This window comes from Pongo pygmaeus, chromosome 1 (genome assembly GCF_028885625.2).
Source record: "Pongo pygmaeus isolate AG05252 chromosome 1, NHGRI_mPonPyg2-v2.0_pri, whole genome shotgun sequence".
In the NCBI taxonomy this organism is placed as follows: Eukaryota; Metazoa; Chordata; class Mammalia; order Primates; family Hominidae; genus Pongo; species Pongo pygmaeus.
The window spans coordinates 217,662,918-217,685,840 of record NC_072373.2 but is presented as its reverse complement, the minus strand read 5'-3'; the positions used below and the strand labels follow the sequence as shown (position 1 = coordinate 217,685,840).

General features: G+C 45.5%; 1 protein-coding gene and 1 pseudogene across 1 annotated transcript; one reads left to right on the top strand and one right to left on the bottom strand.

The window, feature by feature from the left end:
• Positions 1 to 879: 879 nt before the first annotated feature.
• On the top strand, positions 880 to 2,985 carry LOC129007972 (endogenous retrovirus group K member 19 Env polyprotein-like; annotated as a pseudogene).
• Positions 2,986 to 10,351: 7,366 nt separating this feature from the next.
• Positions 10,352 to 15,610, bottom strand: LOC129016119 (PRAME family member 19-like). Its single transcript, XM_054455079.2, has 4 exons — positions 15,515 to 15,610; positions 12,841 to 13,137; positions 11,875 to 12,453; positions 10,352 to 10,925 (listed from the first exon to the last, which is right to left on the bottom strand). Exons 2-4 carry the CDS (start codon positions 13,125 to 13,127, stop codon positions 10,352 to 10,354), a joined length of 1,440 nt encoding a protein of 479 aa, XP_054311054.1. The 5' UTR covers positions 13,128 to 13,137; positions 15,515 to 15,610.
• Between the last annotated feature and the right edge of the window lie 7,313 nt (positions 15,611 to 22,923).

Here is a 22,923-nt window from a genome sequence, read left to right as displayed (position 1 = left end):
CACATACTAATTTACCAAGGCCTTTAACTAAAGCAAATGAACAGGCTGACTTGCTAGTATCATCTGCATTCATAGAAGCACAAGAACTTCATGCGTTGACTCATGTAAATGTAACAGGACTAAAAAATAAATTTGATATCACATGGAAACAGACAAAAAATATTGTAAAACATTGCACCCAGTGTCAAGTCATCCTACACCTGCCCACTCAGGAGGCAGGAATTAATCCCAGAGGTCTATGTCCTAATGCATTATGGCAAATGGATGTCACACATGTACCTTCATTTGGAAAATTGTCATTTGTCCATGTGACAGTTGATACTTATTCACATGTTGTATGGGCAACCTGCCTGACAGGAGAAAGTACTTCCCATGTTAAAAGACATTTATTATCTTGTTTTGCTGTCATGGGAGCTCCAAAAAAAAATTAAAACATATAATGGGCCAGGATACTGTAGTAAAACTTTTTAAAATTCTTAAATCAGTGAAAAATTACACATACAACAGGAATCCCCTATAATTCCCAAGGACAGGCCATAATTGAAAGAACTCATAGAACACTCAAAGCTCAATTGGTGAAACAAAAAAAGGAAAAAGACATTAAGGAGTATAACACTCCCCAGATGCAACTTAATTTAGCACTCTATGCTTCAAAGTTTTTAAACATTTATAGAAATCAGACCACTACTTCTGCAGAGCAACATTTTACTGGTAAAAAGAACAGCCCACATGAAGGAAAACTGATTTGGTGGAAAGACAACAAAAATAAGACATGGGAAATAGGGAAAATGATAACATGGGGGAGAGGCTTTGCTTGTGTTTCACCAGGAGAAAATCAGCTTCCTGTTTGGATACCCACTAGACATTTAAAGTTCTACAATGAACACATCAGAGATGCAAAGAGAAGCGCCACAACGGAGATAGAAAACCCGCAATCGAGCATCATCGACTCACCGGGTGAACAAAATGGTGATATCAGAAGAACAGATGAAGTTGCCATCCACCAAGAAAGCAGAGCCGCCGACCTGGGCCCAATTAAAGAAGCTGACATAGTTAGCTGAAAAAAGCCTGAAGAACACAAGGGTAACACAAACTCCAGAGAACATGCTGCCTGCAGCTTTGATGATTGTATCAACGGTGGTAGGTCTCCATGTGACTGCAGGAGCAGCTGCAGCTAATCATACTTACTGGGCCTATGTGCCTTTCCCGCCCTTAATTCAGGCAGTCACATGAATGGATAATCCTATTGAAGTATATGTTAATACTAGTGCATGGGTACCAGGCCTCACAGATGATCATTGCCCTGCTCAACCTAAAAAAGAAGAATTGATGATAAATATTTTCATTGGGTATCATTATCCTCCTATTTGCCAAGGGAAGTTACCAGGATGTTTAATGCCTACAACCCCAAATTGGTTGGTAGAAGTACCTACTGTCGGTGCCACCAGTAGGTTTACTTATCACATAGTAAGTGGAATGTCACTCGGGCCACAGATAAATAATTTACAGGACTCTTCTTATCAAAGATCATTAAAATTTAGGCCTAAGGGGAAGCCTTGCCCCAAGAAAATTCCCAAAGAATCCAAAGGCCCAAAAGTTTCAGTTTGGGAAGAATGTGTGGCTGGTACTGCGGTGGCATGACAAAACAATGAATTTGGAACTATTATAGACTGGGCACCTCGAGCCAATTATATGATAATTGTACAGGCCAGACTCACTCATGCTCACAGGCTCCATCCATCTGGCCCACTAATTTGGCCTAAGATAGTGATTTAACTAAAAGGCTGGACAGGTTTATAGAAAGTTAGAATCAACCTATCCATGGAAATGGGGTGAAAAGGGAATTTCATCACCTCGAACAAAGTTAATTAGTCCTGCTACTGGTCCTGAACATCCAGAATTATGAAAGCTTACTGTGGTCTCGCACCACATTAGAATTTGGTCTGAAAATCAAGCTATAGGAGCAAGAGATCATAAGCCATATTATACTATGAACCTAAATTCCAATCTGACAATTCCTTTGCAAAGTTGTGTAAAACCTCCTTATATGCTAGTTGTAGGAAACATAGTTATTCAACCAGATTCCCAAACTATCACCTGTGAAAATTGTAGATTGTTTACTTTCATTGATTCAACTTTTGTTTGGCAGCTCCATATTCTGCTGGTGAGGGTAAGAGGGGGCGTGTGGATCCCTTTGTCCGTAGACCGACCATGGGAGACTTCCCCATCCATCCATATTTTAATGGAAGTATTAAAGGAGTTCTAACTAGATCCAAAAGACGCATTTTTACTTTGGTTGCAGTGATTTTGGGTCTTATTGCAGTCACAGTTACTGCTGCAGCTGCTGGAATTGCTTTACACTTCTCTGTTCAAACTGTAGAATATGTAAATAATTGGCAAAAGAACTCCTCAAAATTGTGGAATTCTCAAACCCAAATGGATAAAAAATTGGCAAACCAAATTAATGATCTTAGACAAACTGTCCTTTGGATGGGAGATAGACTCATGAGCATGGAATATCTTTTTTAGTTACAGTGTGACTGGAATACATCAGATTTTTGTATTAAACCCCGAGCCTATAATGAGTCTGAGCATCATTGGGACATGGTTAGATGCCATCTACAAAGAAGAGAAGATAATCTTACTTTAGATATTTTAAAATTAAAAGAAAAGAATTTTGAGGCATCAAAAGCCCATTTAAATTTGGGGCCAGAAACTGAGGCAATCATGAAATCTGCTGATGGCCTCACAAATCTTAACCCCGTCACTTGGGTTAAAACCATCGGAAGTTCCACTATTGTAAATTTCATATTAATCCTTGTGTATCTGTTTTCTCTGTTGTTAGTCTACAGGTGCTTCCAGCAGCTCCAAAGAGACAGCGACCAGCGAGAATAGGCCGTGATGACGATGGCGGTTTTCTCAAAAAGAAAAGGGGGATAAGTAGGGAAAAGAAAGAGAGATCAGACGGTTACTGTGTCTACGTAGAAAAGGAAGACATGAGAAATTTCATTTTGATCTGTACCCTCAACAATTGCTTTGCCCTGAGATGCTGTTAATTTGTAACTTTAGCCAGAACCTTGAGCTCACAGAAACATGTGTTGTATGGAATCAAGGTTTAGGGGATCTAGAGCTGTTCAGGATGTGCCTAGTTAACAAACTATTTACAGGCAGTATGCTTGATAAAAGTCATCGCCATTCTCCATTCTCGAATAATCAGGGGCACAATGCACTGCAGAAAGCTGCAGGGACCTCTGCCCTGGAAAGCCATGTATTGTCCAAGGTTTCTGCTCATGTGATTGTCTGAAATATAACCTCATGGGATGGGAAAGACCTGACCATCCCCAAGCCTGACACCCTTGAAGGGTCTGGACTGAGGAGGATTAGTAAAAGAGGAAGACCTCTTGCAGCTGAGATTAGAAGAAGGCCTCTGTCTACTGCCTGCCCCTGGGAACGCAATGTCTCCGTATAAAACCGGATTGTACATTTGTTCTATTCTGAGATAGGAGAAAAACTGCCTTGTGGTGGGAGGTGAGACATGTTGGCAGCAATGCTGCTTTGTCACTCTTTACTCTACTGAGATGTTTGGGTGGAGAAAAGCATAAATCTGGCCTACGTGCACATCCAGGCATAGTACCTTCCCTTGAACTTATTTGGGACACACATTACTTTGTTCACATGTTTTCTTGCTGACCTTCTCCCCACTATCAACCTGCTCTCCTGGCACATTCCTCTTGCTGAGATAGTGAAAACAGTAATCAAAAAAACTGAGAGAACTCAGAGACCAGTTCCAGTACAGGTCCTCCATACGCTGAGCACTGGTCCCCTGGGCCCACTTTTCTTTCTCTATACTTTGTCTCTGTGTCTTATTTCTTTTCTCAGTCTCTCATCCAACCTGAGGAGAAGTAACCACAGGTGTGGAGGGGCTGGTCCTCTTCAAGTATATAGAATTGTAGTGTGACAGGTCCCATCAGGTTACTTAAGGGCGCATGTCCCCTGCTTGAACCATGAAGGCCAGGTGGGAAGCCAAGTCTCTTGTGCCCAGCCAAGAAGCAAGTGTCCCTGAGAACCCAAACAGCCCAGAGAGTATCTGAGAGCCTACCAAGCAGAAGAGACTGATTGCTCAAAATCAGTGGACAAAGAGCCAGAAAATTCACTTAAAAGCAGTTTAGAGACAGGAGGTGGCGCAGATCTTTGGGGCTGTTCTGCTGCTGCCCAGGAGTGCCCTGCATGTGAATCCTAATCAACTCATCTATTTGCCAAGCTGGGCTCGTCTGAGTCATCCTTTGATCTCTTGGCTCCTTTCCGGTTTGGCGGGGAAAATGATACAGCCCTGGTTTTTCTCAAAGCAAGCGTGTTTTGGAATCACACATCCTTAGAGTGCAGATAATAGTCAAGTGCCTGTGGGTGATGACTGACCTTCCCTATGGTGAGAAATCCTACACGAAAGACATCCGAGTGAGGACCCTGCTGAGGACTCAGGTGAGAAACCCTACACAAAGGGCATCCAAGTGAGGACCCTGCTGAGGACTCAGGTGAGAGACCCTACACAAAGGGTATCTGAGTGAGGACCCTGCTGAGAACTCAGAGCCTGATGTTGTTTGGCAGGGACCTTGGGCAAGAGCCTCAGTTTTCCTGAAAAATGAGGATGATGATGCCCACCACCTGTGTGACCCTGGTAGGAGTCAATGAGATGGGAAACTTAAGGGCTTGGCATAGGGCCTGGCATACAGGAAGAGTGAAATTAATGCATTTTTTCCTCCTTTTTGCCTCCCAGCAGAAGCCTCCATGATTATTCATCCCTCATTCTGAAAACTAAAAATAAAATCCTAAGCTCCCCATATGAACTGAACAGATTCCCCCTCGGCCAAGTGTACCCAGAGAAATCTTTAAAACTGAGTTCCTGGCCATGGCGGGATGTGAGGTTAGACACATCTCATTTTACTTCTTTCCTGTCATGGTTTAGACACAAAACTGACCAGCATTCATGTTCAAATAGAGATTATAAGGCTGACTGAACTGACTATTTAGGGTAATAAGATACCTAGTTATATACAGGACCCAAGGTCTTCCCAGGCAAGAGTTAAGTCAAGGGCCCCAACCCTTAAAAAATGAACTACATACTTTTTTTTTTTTCTGAGGTGGCCTCTCGCTCTGTAGCCCAGGCTGAAGTGCAGTGGCATGATCTTGGCTCACTGCAACCTCTGCCTCCCAGGTTCAAGCAAGTCTCCTGCCTCAGCCTCCGGAGGAGCTGGGATTACAGGTGCATGCCACCAAGCCTGGCTAATTTTTTGTATTTTTAGTAAAGACAGGGTTTCACCATGTTGGCCAGGCTGGTCTTGACCTGCTGACCTCTTTATCCACCCACCTCAGCCTCCCAAAGTGCTGGGATTACAGGCAAGAGCCACTGTGCCCAGCTGAATGAACTATATTCTAACTGCCACAGGGTTTTTCTCTTTCTCTAGCAGCTGAATAAGCACCTGCCCTAAGATAAGCAATATTGAAATGATTGCAGCTCATCCATCCCAGATTCGGACTAACTGACCCCCTGCTCCACAAGCCATGACTCCAGCTTTGATTGGACAAGAGATTGATTCCAGTAACTTTCTGCTGATGAGAGACCTCTGAGCATTGACTGGTTCTGGCCACTTGAAAGAGACTTAGCACACGAGCGTCTTCATGTCTCTGATGCACCATTTGATATAGGTGGTCTAGCTGTAATGCATTAAAATGTGAAGTCTCGGTGCAGCACGGAGGCTCATGCCTGTAATCTCAGCACTTTGGAACACTTTTGGAGACCGAGGCAGGCAGATCACCTGAGGTCAGGTGTTCCAGACCAGCCTGGCCAACATAGTGAAACCCTATCTCTACTAAAAATACAAAAAGTGGGCCAGGCATGGTGGCTCATGTCTGTAATCTCAGCACTTTGGGAGGGCGAGGTGGGTGGATCACAAGGTCAGGAGATCGAGACCATCTTGGCTAACAAAGAGAAACCCCGTCTCTACTAAAAATACAAAAATTAGCCAGGCGTGGCGGCATGTGCCTGTAGTCCCAGCTGCTGGGGAGGCTGAGGCAGGAGAATGGCTCCCAGGAGGTGGAGCTTGCAGTGAGCTGAGATTGCACCACTGCACTCCAGCCTGGGCGACAGAACAAGACTCCGTCTCAAAAAAAAAAAGTAGCCAGGTGTGGTGGCATGTACCTGTAGTCTCAGCTACTTGGCTGAGGCAGGAGAATCGCTTGAACCCGGGAGGTGGAGGATGCAGTGAGCCGATACGGTGCCATTGCAGACCAGCCTGGGTGACAGAGCAAGACTCTGTCTCAAAAAGAAAAAGAAATGTGAAGTCTCCACCCCAAAGTGAACATGGGACATAAGCCACTTGTATGTTTATTCCGTATGCATGTTAGGCCCCCTTCATGAATACTCATAGCCCATTTCATGACCTGTTGAGTGTGTATACTTGGCCAACCCACTCAGCATAAATTCCTGCCTCATCACTTCCTCCCTGGAAGTACCAGTGAAGGATCTTTTCTGAAAACTGCACTTTCGAGCCTGAGGCATGGCCAGCCTACAGGCCATAAGCTACAGAAATATATCTTTTTTTCCTTTTTAAGCAGAGACAGGATTTTGCCTTGTTGTCCAGGCTAGAACTCCTTGGCTCAAGCAATCCACCCACATTGGCCTCCCAAAGGGCTGGAATTACAGGCATGAGCCACCTTGCTTGGCCTATAGAATTATATCTTTTTTTTTTTTTTTTGACAGGGAGTCTCGCTCTTTGCTCAGGCTGCAGTGCAGCAGCATGATCTCGGCTCACTGCAATCTCCACCTCCTGGGTTCAAGCGATTCTCCTGCCTCAGCCTCCCGAGTAGCTGTGATTACAGGCACGTGCCACCATACCCAGCTAATTTTTGTATTTTTAGTAGAGACGGGGTTTCACCATGTTGGCCAGGATGGTCTCCATCTCTTCACCTCATGATCCACCTGCCTTAGCCTCCCAAAGTGCTGGGATTACAGGCGTGAGCCACCACACCCGGCCTAGAAATATATGTTATAATAAAATAGAGCCATGTGTGGTGGCTCATGCCTGTAATCTCAATACTTTGTAAGGCTAAGATTGAGCACTGCCTGAGCCTGGCAGTTCTAGACCAGCCCAGGTAATATAGAGAGACTCCAGTAACATGAGACCTCCAGCACATGTTGAATAGGAGTGGTCACATGTAGATGCTCATCCCAGCACTATTCACAATAGCAAAGACATGGAATCCACTGGAATGCCCATCAGTGGTGGACTGGATTAACAAAATATGGTACATATACACCATGGAAACCTACACAGCCTTAAACAAGAACAAGATAATGCCCTTTCGTTAAGTCCTCATCCTCCTTTTGCTGCAACATGGATGGAGCTAGAAGCCATTATGCTAAGCAAACTAAAGCAGGCACAGAAAACCAAACACCGCATGTTCTCACTTATAAATGGGAGCCAAATATTAAGTATACATGACATAATAATGGAAACAATAGATGCCCGGGACTACTGGAGAGTGGAGGGTGGAAGGGGAGTGTGTATCAAAAAACTACCAAAACTGGCTGGACATGGTGGCTCACAACTCTAATACCAGCACTGAGGCAGGTGCATCATTTGAGGTCAGGAGTTCCCCGTGTCCAATATGGTGAAACCCTGTCTCTACTAAAAATACAAAAACTTAGCCTGGTGTGGTAATGCAAGTCTGTAGTCTGAGCTACTTGGGAGGCTGAGGCAGGATAATTGCTTGACCCTAGGAGGCAGAGGTTGCAGTGAGCTGAGAGCACACCACTACACTCCAGCCTGGATGACAGAGTGATATGTTGCCTAAAAAACAAACAAACAAACAAAAACTCCTAAAATTATTTATCTGATAGTTTGTCTATTATCTATAGAACAAACCTGCATCTGTATTTCTGGAACTAAAATACAAATTTGAAAACCTGTGATTTCCAGTGATTGGTTAGAGAGCTGACAAATCACCATCTCATTAGAGTCACCCACTAGATTTCTGCTTTGTCATTTTGGGGAGGTCACGGTTTCCTGTTTGCTCTAGTTTGTTGTAGATATAGATCTGTATTTTTGCACTGAGGGAAGAATGATTTACTCCAGTTTTCTCTGTCTGGCTTGCTTTGGTTTGGACTGAATACATTCCCTTAGTGAATCTTCACCACTAGGTTGCTGCTTCCTTCTTGGCTCCAGGTGGTGGCTTAAGCCCAGGTTTACCTAAGTTTTAGTAAACCAGGAGAGTACTGCCAGTCCCAAATGGGGGAAGTCCCAAAGGGATTCTCATGGCAGTGTAGGAGTGCTAGCTAGGTCAAGCCCAGGTTTTCCTGTTTTTTGATCAGGAGAGAATGGAGGTGTGATAGGAAGAGCTCTCACTAAAATGAGTTAGTTTCCAAAAGGATGTATATTTCCATTAATATGGGCTGGAAATATTTGGAATGTATTATCCACCTAAATGATTTTAGCATTATTCTAAAAGAGAAATTGGTTATCTTTACTGGACACAATCACTTTAATTCAGTAAACCCCACTAGTCACCATGAGGACAGGTCAGTGCCCTGGTTTTCCTGTTTTTTGATAAGGAGAGAAGGGAGGTGTTAGAGGAAGATGTCTCATTGAAATGAGTTAATTTCCAAAAGGATGCATATTGATGTGGGCTAGAAATATTTAGAATGTGTTATCTACCTAAATGATTTTAGCATTTTTCTAAGAGAAATTGGACATCTTTACTACACACAATGACGTTAATTCAGCAAAACCCACTAGCCACCATGAGGACAGGCAAGGGTTGGTGATGCCATGAGGCTCCCGCTAGTACACACTACAGCCATTCCCTTCCAAGGCAGGGGGCTGCACCTTGTGCAGTGAAGTGCTTTCCTGACACGGCCAATGATCAGGAACAGATTCTCCCAGATCTGCCCATTAGGAGTGAGCAGGGTCTCAGTATCTGGGGAGCAGTGAGGGCCCCTGACAAGAAGAGGATTGACTCAATGGTTCATCATCACTGCCCACACAGAATGTTCCAGGTCCCAGGCATGCATCTTTTGTGGATGAACCCAGTGAACAACCACAGGAGAAAGTAAGGAAGAGATGACTGGAGAGGTAAAGAATGGGCATAAATTAATCAAAGTTTAGGCAGGGCATGGTGGTTCACGCCTGTACTCCTAGTACTTTGGGAGGCTTCCTTGAGGTCACTTGAGGTTAGGAGTTTGAGACCAGTCAGGCCAACATGGTGAAACCCCGTCTCTACTAAAAACACAAATTCCCTTCAACCTGGGAGTTGGAGGTTGCAGTGAGCCAAGATCACACCACTGCACTCCAGCCTAGGTGACCAAGCAAGACTCCGTCAAGAAAAGAAAACAAACAAACAAACAAAAAACAGGTCAGGCTCAGTGGCTCATGCCTGTAATCCTAGCACTTTGGGAGGCCAAGGTGGGCAGATTACCTGAGGTCAGGAGTTCGAGACCAGCCTGATCAACATGGAGAAACGCCATTTCTATTAAAAATACAAAATTAGCCGGGCATGGTGGTGCATGCCTGTGATCCCAGCTACTCGGGAGGCTGAGGCAGGAAAAATCGCTTGAACCCAGGAGGCAGAGGTTGTGGTGAGCCAAGATCGTGCCATTTCACTCTAGCCTGGGCAACAAGAGCGAATCTCCGTCTAAAAGAAAACAAAAAAAAAAAGAAAAAAAAAACACAACAACAAAATGAAGTTTATTTTGATTCCTTTATTTCCTGCAGATGAACCTAAATCACAGATGTCTTTTTTTAATTCATCAGGAACTAAAGATTTCAGATGTATAAATTGCTGAAACAGGCTAATCAATCATGAAGGACAGCAGAGAGTTTCCATTTAGGTTCCCTTTACTTCTGACATTTCTTTGTATCCATCCTTGCTGAGATAACTCCCTTCTCTAGAACTTCAGGTTCTATTTCTGACTGTCTAGGACACAGGTCCCTGAGTCTCATTGACTCCATTCGACCTTTTCCCCAGTGCTGCCCCCTGCTGGGTTTCTTTTGTTTTTTTTTTTCCCACTCACAGAAAGCACATGCCTGAAACAGAGGCTTCTCTGCTCCCTTTATAATGGGCCTATAGACCCGGCACAGCTGCTTATGCCTGTCATCCCAGAATTTTGGGAGGCCAAGCAGGGGGTACCTTAAGCGTAAGAGTTTGAGACCAGCCTAGACAACATAGGGAAACCCTGTCTCAAATTTTTAAATAAAAAGTGTAAAATTGTAAAATAAGGAAAAAGAAAAAAGACATCTATGTCCCAGATTTTAGTTTCCAAGTGCCTGGAGAAAAAGCTTTTTATACCTACACCACACTAGGCAGGCCTTCCCCACAAGCATAAATTGAACTCCAGTTGCTCAGTGGATGACGTGCCACAGCAAGGGCAGGAGACGGGACCAAAGAAGATCCTGTTGGGCTGCCTTACTTCCCTCAGTATACGCATCAGCTCAGCCTGAAGTGGGGTGAGGAGCTCCCAAACGACACGACCACTGTCGTCAAGACTCTCCCGAGGGGCAGGATATGTTTCCAGGCACAAATTGCTCAGCCTGCCTGTGTGGCGCAGCAGGTCCTTCAGAGCATCCATGGAGATGTCATTGCCGTGAAAGCAGAAAGTGGTGAGGTTGGAGCAGCGGCTCAGGGCAGGCAGGATGATCCCGAGTTTGGAGTCCCTAATCCCACAGTCCACTAAGAAGAGGGTCTGAAGAGTGGCAGCAACTTTCTCTAGCAGAGCTTGGAGGGGCTCAAGATGGATGAAGCGCAGTGCACCATGACTGAGATTCAGCTGCTTCAGTTGACTGAGACTTGGGTACTGGGGCAGACACTTCAAGTCCTCTTCTTCTAGGGAGGCATAAGTTAATGCCAATGTCTCCAATGGGCTCTTGAGGCACCTGGGGAGAGCAAGAAGTTACTACTGGGCAATGGCACCAGTTAGAGGATGGTGGTTGAAGATAACCTCGAGGGAAGAGCCTGTTTTGCCCAAACCCATGTTTGTTCTCATCATCTAATCATGATCCTCCCACAAGGTGCTGCCTGATGAGGACTTGGGTCATTCAGAGGCAGTCCCATTTTAGGCTCAGTCCTTTCACCATCACTGGTGTGATTGGTTCAAGGCCATAAAATCTCTAAAGCCTCTTTTCTTCATCTTCCAGCAGAAAGCTTCATCTCCAGGCCACAGGAGCCCAGTGGAACAGATGCCCAAAGAATTGACCTGAGCAAGGTCTAGGGACATCAGCTAGGGATACCTGCTTTCAGAGGCTCCCTGACATGGCCACATCTGCAAACCACGTACCACTTTGTAGCACTCTCATGCCTACTCCCTCACCTCCATCCCAGAAGCACACATTTCCCATGTCAATTACCTGTCCTGGAGTTCAAAACGACCTTTTACAAACAGGGAATTAGAGACAGGATCATTTATGCTCACTAAGCTGTGAGGACAGAGCTTCCTCTGTGAAACACACAGGTTTGGTGCACTTTCTCTTCTTTTATACCCTCCCCTCTGTTGCCTCTTTTTTATCATATTAACTTTAAACACACTTCCTAACAAGGAATTCCTAAAAGGAATTCACCCTCACTAGAGCTGAACCCCCCACTAACCAGCTCCCTACACAATGTCCCTCTCTGTAGCATCTACCCCAGGTCATCCCTCTGCCCTTACTGGAGCGATCCTGTGATACCCACTTCAGGATATAGAGCACCAAACAGGACAATGCATTCTAGTGTCCCCTTCCCTGGACATCGCCAGCCACTGGCACACAGTGGATGCTGACTAGTGTTCACTGTAACAAAAAAAGGCTGTGCTATGGTCCCCAGGGAAAGCTCACCATCCTTCCTCACCTGATCAGCTGCTCCAGGTAGCCTTCCAAGAAGCAGATCCTTCTTATATAAAGCATCTGGAGGTACTGCAGCCTGAGGAACACAGAGCTGAATTCAGCAGCTAACTGTTTTTGGCTCTCAAGGCTTGGCAGGTAACCACAGCCATCGGAGATGAAGAGTTTGCGAAGATTCCTCATCTGGCTCAGGTAACGGCTAAACTCTACTATCATACACGGCCAGCACATGTCCCAAATTTCCAACACTTGGATGCTGTCTGGGTATACTGTTTCGAATACGTTTCTGAAATTTAGAATGTTCATTGAATAATTTACCACCTTAGTACAGCACAGGTGTACTGAACGTCCTCTGAGCTGGATCCACCCAGAGAAGAAGCTCAGATCTTCATCCATGGAATCTTCCTTGAGGCAAACATCCAGGAACACCTTCAAGTGCTGCTTCTCTCCTGTCCTTGGACAGTCCTCCACTGTCTGCCTCTTACTCATGGCCTCTGGGGAGCAGGACAGGGTCCTGGCTCCAGACCACATGGTCCAAAAATTCTCATCAACATCCCGCATTTCCACCACTTGAAGTTTCCACCTTCTGTGAGTAACATAGGGAAAAAGCTCAGAATGTAGGCAAGGACCCATCCCTGACCTGGCCTGTCACTCCACATCAAGGACTTCAGCTGCTTTTTTCCTCAGCACCCCTCTTTCTGTCTCTTCTTCACCCCTTTCCCCCTTGGATGCTGCCTGGTACCCACTTCTCGTGCCTTTACCTTCCACTGGGAGCAGGCAGGTTCCTGTTTCCTCAGTGGACCCTGTATGGTGAGCAGTCCTTTCCCAGAGGAGCTGGGCAGTGGCCAAGAACTTTCCCAGCTTTCTCACTGGCAGCCATCAGAAGCCCCTGGGCCACCCCAAGTTCCCAATTTGTCTGACCCAGCTGTTTATTCCCTGGACACCTGGGCCCTCCCCACCTGGGTCACCTCACCTGGGGCGAACCTTTTGGGCAAGCAGGCAATCAATCCCATCCACTACATAATATAAGATCTCCAGATCAGGCGTCTTCATCAGGGACCCCAGAGGGAGGTAGGGGAAGGGCCAGGCCTGCACCATCACCTTCAGAACCTCGCAGCGTCTGCTAGTGAATGCCTCCATGAAGAGAGGGGGGAAGAGCTCCCTGGGCAGCTCATCCAGGACGGAGATGGCCAAGGCCTGGTCCCTCAGCAGGCTCTGCCCTGCCAGCTGCAGGAGTCTGCGTGGGGCCTGGAGGCTCATCCTGATAAATCTGCAAGAAAACAAATCCAGAGAAAAGACAAACTTATCAGGCCATTCCTCTCACAACCTGACTTCTCCTGGGCCAAAAGTCACTACTCTGGCAGGTGTGAAAGAGTCCTTAGTTTACCCCAATTCCACTCTGCAATAATTGGCCACAGAGACATAGTTCTGCCCTTCTGGTATCAAGAAGAGTCTCCCAACTTCTAAGGAACGGGCAAGATCCCTCCTACTCCGTGAATTTTCATCCATTGCTCCACCCAACTCTATTAGCTCTGGGAAGTGTTACCATGGATCTTCAAAGCTCAGCTCCTTTTTTGAGAAAAAATATCTTCTTAATTTAAGGATCTAAAACAATGGTCATGTGGCTGGGCTTGGTGGCTCACAACTGTAGTCCCAGCACTTTGGAGGCCAAGATGGGTGGCTCACTTAAGGTCAGGGGTTAGAGACCAGCCTGGCCAACAAGATGAAACTCAGTCTTTACTAAAAATACAAAAAGTAGCCAGGCATGGTTGTGGGTTCCTGTAACTCCAGCTACTTGGGAGGCTGAAGCACAAGAATCGCTTAAACCCAGGAGGTGGAAGTTGCAGTGAGCTGAGATAGTGCCACTGCACTCCAGCCTGGGCAATAGAGTGAGACTCAGTCTCAAAAAGAAAAACAAAACAATAAAACAATGGTAATGGGAGTCTCCTGTGGCCTCAAACAGCCTACAATCTCAGTTCCCACAATGAACTTGGCTGGGAGAGACTAAAGGGATTTTTTTAATTAGACACCATTTTGTTCACTTTCAAAACAGTAATGAGGGGCCACACACGGAGGCTCACAGCTATAATTCCAACATTTTGGCAAGCCAAGGCAGAACAATCACTTAAGCCCAGGAGTTGCTGACCAGCCTGAGCTACGTAGTGAGACCCTGTCTCTCCAAAAAAATACGAAAAATAGACGGATGTGATGGTGCACACCTGTAGTCCCAGCTGCTCTGCAGGCTGAGGTGGAAGGATGGCTTGTGTCTGGGAAGCAGAAGTTACAGTGATCTGAGACTGTGCCACTGTACCCCCAGCCTGGGCAGAAGAGCAAGACTGTCTTAATAAAATAAATAAATAAATAAAATATTACCCACTTTGGAATGGAGTCTAGAGAAACAAATGGTTCCCACATTCAGAACAAAGATTCCATTCTTGAAAATGGAGTATGATACCAGTCATGTTGGCTCATGCCTGTAATCCCAAGACTTTAGAAGGCCCAGTGGGAGGTTTGCTTGAATCTAGGTGTCCCAGACCAGCCCAGGTAACAAACCAAGACCCCATCACTATAAAAAAAAAATAGTAATAAGCCCAGCATGGTGGCTCACACTGGTAATCTCAGCACTTTGTGAGACTGAGGTGGGCAGATCACCTGAGTTTGGGAGTTTAAGACCAACCTGGCCAACATAATGAAACCCCATCTCTATTAAAGATACAAAAATTAGCCAGATGTGGGGGCACACACCCATAGTCCTAGCTACTTGGGAGGCTGAAGCAGGAGAATCACTTGAACCCGGGAAGCAGAAGTTGCAGCGAGCCAAGATCACGCCTCTGCACTCGAACCTGGGCAACAGAGTGAGACTCCATCTCAAAAAAAAAAAAAAGAAGAAAACAAAAACAGAACAAAAACAAAAAAATCAGCCGGTTATACTGGTGCATCCCTGAATTCCAGCTATTCAGAAGGCTAGAACTTCTGAGTAGGGAGGATTGCTTGAGCCCAGAAAGCAGAGGTTGCAGTGAGTCGAGATCACAACACTGCATTCCACCATGAATGACCGAGCAAGACACTGTCTCAAAGAAAAAAGAAAAAAAAGACTTCAGTCAATTGCATTATTTTTTAACTGCTTGATTCAGAACTTTGAAGCTGGGCACCATGGCTCATGCCTATAATCCCAGCACTTTGGGAGGCCTAGGTGGGCAGATCATGAGGTCAGGTGTTCGAGACCAGCCTGGCCAACATGATGAAACCCTGTCTCTACTAAAAATACAAAAATTAGCCGGGCATGGTGGCAGGCACTGTAATCCCAGCTACTCAGGAGGCTGAGGCAGAAGAATCGCTTGAACCCAGGAGGTGGAAGTTGCAGTGAGCCAAGACTGCATCATTGCACTCCAGCCTGGGTGACAGAGCAAGACTCCATCTCAGAAAAAAAAAAAAAAAAAAAAACCTTTGAAATGACAAAAACTACAACACAAATAAAATATTTGGAGTGAAGAGATAAAACTGCATTAGAGAAAAAATTAAAGCCTACATCTGTTCATTTGAAAAACAGGCAGGAAAATTCTCTCTGCCACCTTGGCCTTCATGTCGTCATCTCTACTGGCTGACTGTGGGTCATAGGGGTGCCCTTGTGAAGGTCCTTGACTTACCAGATCTGGACTCACTTTGCAGTCTGCTCAGACCTCTTGAAGAACCAAGCAATAACTCCAGGCACCACAGCTTGGGGTTTCTTCTGTGGATGTTCACAAGCTTTCTTGGACCTTTCTTTTTTTTTTTTTTTTTTTTTTGAGGCGGAGTTTCGCTCTTGTTGCCCAGTTTGGAGTGCAATGCCGTGATCTCGGCTCTCCAAAACCTCCACCTCCTGGGTTCAAGATTCTTCTATCTCAGCCTCCAAAGTAGCTGGAATTACAGGCATGCACCACCACACCTAGACGGCACCCAGCACCTTTCTTGGACCTTCCTAATCCCACCTCCCTTATCAGCTTCCAGATTCCTATTAGAAAGTGATGCCTGATTGGATTTCTGAACTCCACCCAGTTAAGCCTGATTGAAGTTTTGGCTTTCTGCAGAATAATGGATTGAATCACATATCCAGTCATGAAATTGAAAGCACTGTAATTGGGGTGGAAGTCAAGAACTCATTTTGATGATTTTGATGTGACCAAAGAACTCAAAACCATAATATTTTCCGGTTTTGCTTTTCTGTCTAATCTCAGGAATAGGTTGAACGCTTCCCTGTCTTCCACTCAGGACTAGGAAGGTCACATATTACTATCACTCCATCTCTGTTAGTGGAGGGCATTAATGAGTGAATTCTTGACTTCCACCCTAACCCTAACAAACACTGATGGAATTTACCAGTATGTGACCTTCTTTGTCCTGAGTGTGAGACAGGGAACTCTCACTCTGTTCCTGACATTAGACAGAACAACAAAACCTAAAAAGACTAATGTTGGGGAAATCTTTGGCCCCATCAAAATTATCAAAATGGGCCAGGTGCGGTAGCTCATGCCTGTAATCCCAGCACTTTGGGAGGCCCGGGCGGGTGGATCACGAAGTCAGGAGATTGAGACCATCCTGGCCAAAATGGTGAAATCCTGTGTCTACTAAAAATACAAAAATTAGCCATGTGTGGTGGCGGGCGCCTGTAGTCCCAGCTACTCAGGAGGCTGAGGCAGGAGAATCACTTGAACCCAGGAGGCAGAGGTTGCAGTGAGCCAAGATCATGCCACTGCACTGCAGCCTAGCTGACAGAGAGAGACTCCGCCTCAAAAAGCAAAACAAAACAAAACTATAAAAGGTTTTCAGCCAGGCACAGTAGCTCACGCCTATAATCCCAGCACTTTGGGAGGCCGAGGTGGGTGGATCACGAGGTCAGGAGATCGAGATCATCCTGGCTAACAGTGAAACCGTGTATCCACTAAAAATACAAAAAATTAGCCAGGCATAGTGGCGGGTGCCTGTAGTTCCAGCTACTCCAGAGGCTGAGGCAGGAAAATGGCATGAACCTGGGAGGCAGAGATTGCAGTGAGACAAGATCGTGCCACTGCACTCCAGCCTGGTTGACAGAGCAAGACTCCATCTCAAGATAAATAAATAAATAAATAAAAATAAAATGTTTCAGAGTTCAAACTTTATAAGCCAGGCATGGTGGCTCACGCCTGTAATCCTAGCACTTTGAGAGGACAAGGTGGGCAGATCACGAGGTCAGCAGTTCGAGACCAGCCTGGCCAATATGGTGAAACACCATCTCTACTAAAAATACAATAATTAGCTGGGCATGGTGGCACGCATCTCTAGTCACAGCTACTCAGGAGTCTGAGGAAGAAGAATCACTTGAACCCGGGAGCTGGAAGTTGCAATGAGCCAAGGTCATGCCACTGCACTGCAACTTGGGACAGAGGGAGACTCCATCTCAAAAAAAAAAAAAAAATTCAGCGAAGCATTGTGGCACACACCTATGGTCCCAGCTACTCTGGAGGCTGAAATGGGAAGATCCATTTTTTGATCCCCATGATGCAGAGGTTGCAGTGAGCCGGGATCAATCCACTGCCCTCTGGGCTAGGCAACAGAGCCTGTATCAAAAACAAAAACAAACAAAACAAAAAACAGCTTCATGAAGGCAGTGGTTTTATCCCTACAAAATCGAATTTAAATGTTCGTGTATATATTGGTCATTTGGGATTTAAGTTACCCATATGAGCAAATCGTATGCTCATTCGTGTGGAAGAGAGGTACCACTAAGTGTGTGAATGCTCTCAAGACTTTGTTCCAGGTTTCTCTGGAGGAAATCAGGTAAAAATTACAAAGAGAAGTAAGGGTGGTGGCTGGGCTGGGCTGGGTTGAGATTAGTGTTCCAATGGGACCTTGAGATTGAACCAAGGCATGGTCAACATGTTGGGTTTTTGTGGGGATGGAGGGAGAATCTTTTCAACATTGGCCAATGCCACCTTAATTGTGATCCTTATGGCCAAGGAGCCAAGGAGAATGCTTTCAAAACCACTTATGTAATCCTCCTTATTTTCCCTTTCAAAACCCTTGTCTTCCTTGACCTCCCTGAATAGTCTCACACCTATTCTGATTGCTTTGCTCATTTCATAAGAAAAAAATCCTTGTTTACAGAGTCTCTTTCTCTGTCTGTTAAGTACACCATATTTTTGTTGACACACAGATAAGTAACCCAGTTTTAGGGTGAGAAAGGGTCAAAGGATCCCATTCCCCACCAGTTGGGGGTTATGTGACGGTCATGGTTATTCTTCATCATAGCTGCATCTGCACATTGCCAGTGAAAACCTGCAGATCGGCCAGCCTTGGTGGCTCACACTTGTAATCCCAACACTTTAGGAGGCTGAGGCAGGTGAATCACCTAAGTCCAGGAGTTCAAGACCAGCCTAGCCAACATGGTGAAACCCCATCTCTACTAAAATATATATATATATAAATTGGCCAGGTGTGTTGGGGCATGCCTGTAATCCCAGCTGCTTGGGAGGCTGAGGCAGGAGAATTGCTTGAACCAGGGAGGCAGACATTGCAGTGAGCCAAGACTGCACCATTGCACTCCAGCCTGGGTGACACAGTGAGACTCCATCTCAAAAAACAAAAACAAAAACAAAAACAAAGACCTGCAAATCACAGTTGGCGGGCTTCCAAACCAACCATCTGGGGAAGGAATTACCATTCATGGCTTGCATCCTGTCCCTGAGTAAATCATCTGATCATGAGCTTCTCAAACTCTTCAAGTACTGATGAAGGCTTCACCTTCTGACATTGAGAAGGACACTGATTTGATTTTGATCATGAAGTTTGACTGTCTTGCACATCAAGCATTTTAGACTATTCGTTGTCAAACTTGGCCAATGATTGTAACCTCTGTGTTGTACCCATCACTGAAGAAGGACAACTCAGCTATGAGGAGTCCCACTGCCTTCTACACTCTCTCATGAAAGCATTCCAACTTATAACAGACTTTGGAACACACCCACTTTGTTGCCGTATATTCCTGGGTCAATTCTCACATTCAGCTTCCAATAAACTTTTATCAAATTATTTCTCCCTCAACAGCCTTAATTTCCATTGACACCAGATTGTGTGATTGTGGTTTAAATTGGGATAGAGGAGCAGGCATGGTGGTTAACACCAGTAATCCCAGCATTTGGAAAGCCAAAGTGGGCAGATTGTTGAGTCCAGAAGTTCAAGACCTGCCTGGGCAATGTGGCAAAACCTCATCTCTACAAAAAATACAAAAATTAGCTGGGCATGGTGGCATGCACCTGTACTCTCAGTGACCTGGGGGGCTGAGGTGGAAGGATCACTTGAGCCCAGGAGGCAGAGGTTGCAGGGAGCTGAGATCTGCCACTGCACTCCAGCCTGGGTGACACAGTGAGAACCTGTCTTATAAATAAATAAGTAAATAAGGCTGGGTACAGCGGCTCACGCCTGTAATCCCAGGACTTTGGGAGGCTGAGGTGAGTGGATCACCTGAGGTTGGGAGTTCAAGACCAGCCTGACCAACATGGAGAAACCCCCTCTCTACTAAAAATACAGAATTAGCCGGGCATGGTGGCACATGCCTGTAATCCCAGCTACTAGGGAGGCTGAGGCAGGAGAGTCGCTTGAACCGGGGAGGCAGAGGTTGTGGTGAGCCAAGATCACACCAATGCACTCCAGCCTGGGCAACAAGAGCAAAACTCCATCTCATAAAAATAAAATAAAATAAATACATAAATAAATGTACGAAGAAAAAGTATTTTAATGAATTAGATGAAGTAGCCATTGCATGCTATCTCCATTAAAGGATAAGTAGGTTCCTCTACAAAATGCCCTGATTATTGATACATCTAATAAACCAAACTATTGGCCAGGTGCAGTGGCTCACACCTGTAATCCCAACACTTTGGGAGGCCAAGGTGGGTGGATCACTAGGGCTCAGGATGTTCAGTCCAGCCTGGCCAACATGGCAAAACCTCATCTCTATTAAAAATACAAAAAATTAGCCAGGTGTGGTGGAGAGCACCTGTAATCCTAGCTACCTGGAGGCTGAGGCAGGAGAACTGCTTGAACCCGGGAGGCAGAGGTTCCAGTGAGCCAAGATCACGCCATTGCTCTCCAGCCTGGGTGACAGAGTGAGACTCTGTCTCAAAAAAACAAAAACAACACAAACAAACAAAAGAAGCTATTATTTATTTCATATAGTAGAACTGTAGAGACAATCCCTTTGCCTCTCATGTTTCCATTAAACCAATGTCTAGTTTTTTAGTTTTTTGTTTTTTGGGTTTTTTATTGAGACGGAGTCTTGCTGTATTACCCAGACTGGAGTGCAATGGCACGATCTCGGCTCACTGCAACCTCTGTCTCCTAGGTTCCAGCGATTCTCCTGCCTCAGCCTCCCAAGTAGCTGGAATAACAGACACTCACCATAATGCCCGGCTGATTTTTTTGTACTTTTTGTAGAGACGGGGTTTCATCACGTTGGCCAGGCTTGTCTTGAACTCCTGACCTCAGGTGATCTGCCTGCCTTGGCCTCCCAAAGGGCTGGGAAAACAGACGTGAGCCACTGCACCCAGCCACCAATGTCTGGTTTTAGTAAGATGTTGATTACGTAGTAGAGGGTAACATGATCATGCTCATGTATTGTTTTGTTTTGCTTTGCTTTGTTTTGTTGTTTTGTTTTGTTTTGCTTTGATTTAGACAGAGTCTAAATGTAGTGTTGCCATCTCGGCTCACTGCAACCTCTACCTCCTGGGTTCAAGCTATGTTCCTGGCTCAGCCTCCCAACTAGCTGGGATTACAAGGGCCTGCCACCACACCCAGCTAATTTTTCTTGTTCTTTTAGTAGAGATGGGGTTTCACCACATTGACCAGGCTGGTCTTGAACTCCTGACCTCAAGTGATCTGCCCTCTTCAGCCTCCCAAAGTGCTGGGATTACAGGCATGAACTACTACCCCTGACTGTTGTTTTGTTTGTTTTTGTTTTTGTTTTGTTTTGTTTTGTTTTGTTTTGTTTTTTGAGATAAGGCCTTCTTCACTCTGTTGCCCAGGCTAGAGTTCAGTGGCATGATCATAGCTCATAGCAGCCTTGAACTCCTGGACTCAAGTGATCGTTCTGCTGCAGCCTCCTAAGTAGTGGTCATATTCTAATTTTATATCGATTTCCCTTACACATTGGCTTCCAATCTCCATAATGTGTGTCAAACCAAAGAGTCGGATTACAGAGGGAGTCTGGAACACTGCCTAGTTCAACCCAGTTGCACTAAGGTTTTCTATGCACAGATATAAATTTCCAGGCCTTGCTTGGTGGCTCATACCTGCAATCCCGGCACTTTTGGAGGCCAAGTCAGGGAGATTGCTTGAGCCCAGAGGCCAGGAGTTAGTGACCAGCCAGGGCAGCATGGTGAAGCCCTGTCCCTACAAAAAATAAAAAAAAACAAATCCTAGCCAGGTGTGGCGGCACATGCCTGTAACCCTAGCTATTTAGGAGGTGGATTTGGAGGATTGATTGAGCCTGGCAGGTCAAGACTGCAATAAGCCGTGATCGTGCCACTTCACTGCAGCCTGGGTTGCAAAACAAAACCCTGTCTCAAAAAAGAAAAACAAAAATAAAGATTAAAAAAAATGTATACATAGCCAGCAATTGATTTACTTAGTGAAAGAAGCTAAACTTTGAACAGTAGAACTTACAGAATGTTCAGTTAGAGGCCAGGCACGGTGGCTTACACCTGTAATGCCAGCACTTTGGAAGGCCAAGGTGGGAGGATCAGTTGAGGTAAGGAGTTTGACGCCAGCCTGGCCAACATGGCGAAACCCCGTCTCTACTAAAAATACAAAAATTAGCCTGGCATGGTGGCATAAACCAGTAGTTACAACTACTTGGGAGGCTGAGGCAGGAGAATCACTTGAACCTGGGAGGCAGAGGTTGCAGTGAGCAGAGATCGTGCCACTGCACTCCAGTCTGGTGACAGAGGGAGACTCTATCTCAAAAAAAAAAAAAAAAAAAAAAAAGTCATTGGTAAAACTTTTGGTTCGCTGGGCGCAGTGGTTCACACCTGTAATCCCAGCACTTTGGGAGGCCAAGGCGGGAGGATCACGAGGTCAGGAGATCAAGACCATCCTGGTTAACATAGTGAAACTCCATCTCTACTAAAAATAGAAAAAAATAAGCCAGGCGTGGTGGCAGGTGCCTGTAGTCCCAGCTACTCAGGAGGCTGAGGCGGGAGAATGGTGTGAACCCAGGAGGCGGAGCTTGCAGTGAGCTGAGATCACGCCACTGTACTCCAGCCTGGGTGACAGAGAGAGACTCTGCCTCAAAAAAAAAAAAAAACTTTTGGTTAGTGTAATCTAGTCTTCCCTGTAGATGTAGCTAATTTTATTTTATTTTTATTATTTTTTTTGAGACAGAGTCTTTCTCTGTCACCCAGGCTGGAATACAATGGTGCAATCTCAGCTCACTGCAACCTCTGCCTCCTGAGTTCAAGTGATTCTCCTGCCTCAGCCTCCCTAGTAGCTGGGAATACAGGCATGCACCACCATGCCCAGCTACTTTTTGTATCTTTAGAAGAGAAGTGGTCTCACCATGTTGGCCAGGCTGGTCTCGAACTCTTGACAAGTGACCCACCTGCCTTGGCCTCCCAAAGTGCTGGGATTACAGATGTCAGCCACCATGTCCAGCCTGATTTAGCTAATTTTAGTTACAAGATAGCATTTGTTCATTCAACCTTTGTAGAAGGCTGAGAAAAACAAGGGCAATGGTAGTGCCATTAAATTTGTAAAATCTTCTTTAAGCATTTGATAACCTGTCCAGTAAAGTGTGTTCCTGAGACAGGATTGTTCCCTTGACCTTGACCTTCTTCATGGGCAGGAACTAGAGTGGCTTGTTTCACTCTGGCTGCAGTCTGTGGATGGCTGAGTGTTAACAGTTCAGCGTAGGGTCAGAGTGACAGCTTCCTGTGCCTGCCCTTTTTGACACCCAAGTTCTTATTCGGTGTAAAGGAAGAACCAGGTCACATTAACTATTTAAAGAGTAGCATAAGTGAAGGATTTTATTGGGTGATAAATGTGGCTC

Excerpts from the sequence above, each read along its gene's own strand:
- LOC129016119 (XM_054455079.2), bottom strand. The coding sequence starts at position 13,127 with ATGAGCCTCCAGGCCCCACGCAGACTCCTGCAGCTGGCAGGGCAGAGC. Across the intron at positions 12,454-12,840 it reads GCCCAAAAGGTTCGCCCCAG|AAGGTGGAAACTTCAAGTGG; the intron begins GTGAGGTGACCC and ends TGTTACTCACAG. Across the intron at positions 10,926-11,874 it reads TACCTGGAGCAGCTGATCAG|GTGCCTCAAGAGCCCATTGG; the intron begins GTGAGGAAGGAT and ends TGCTCTCCCCAG.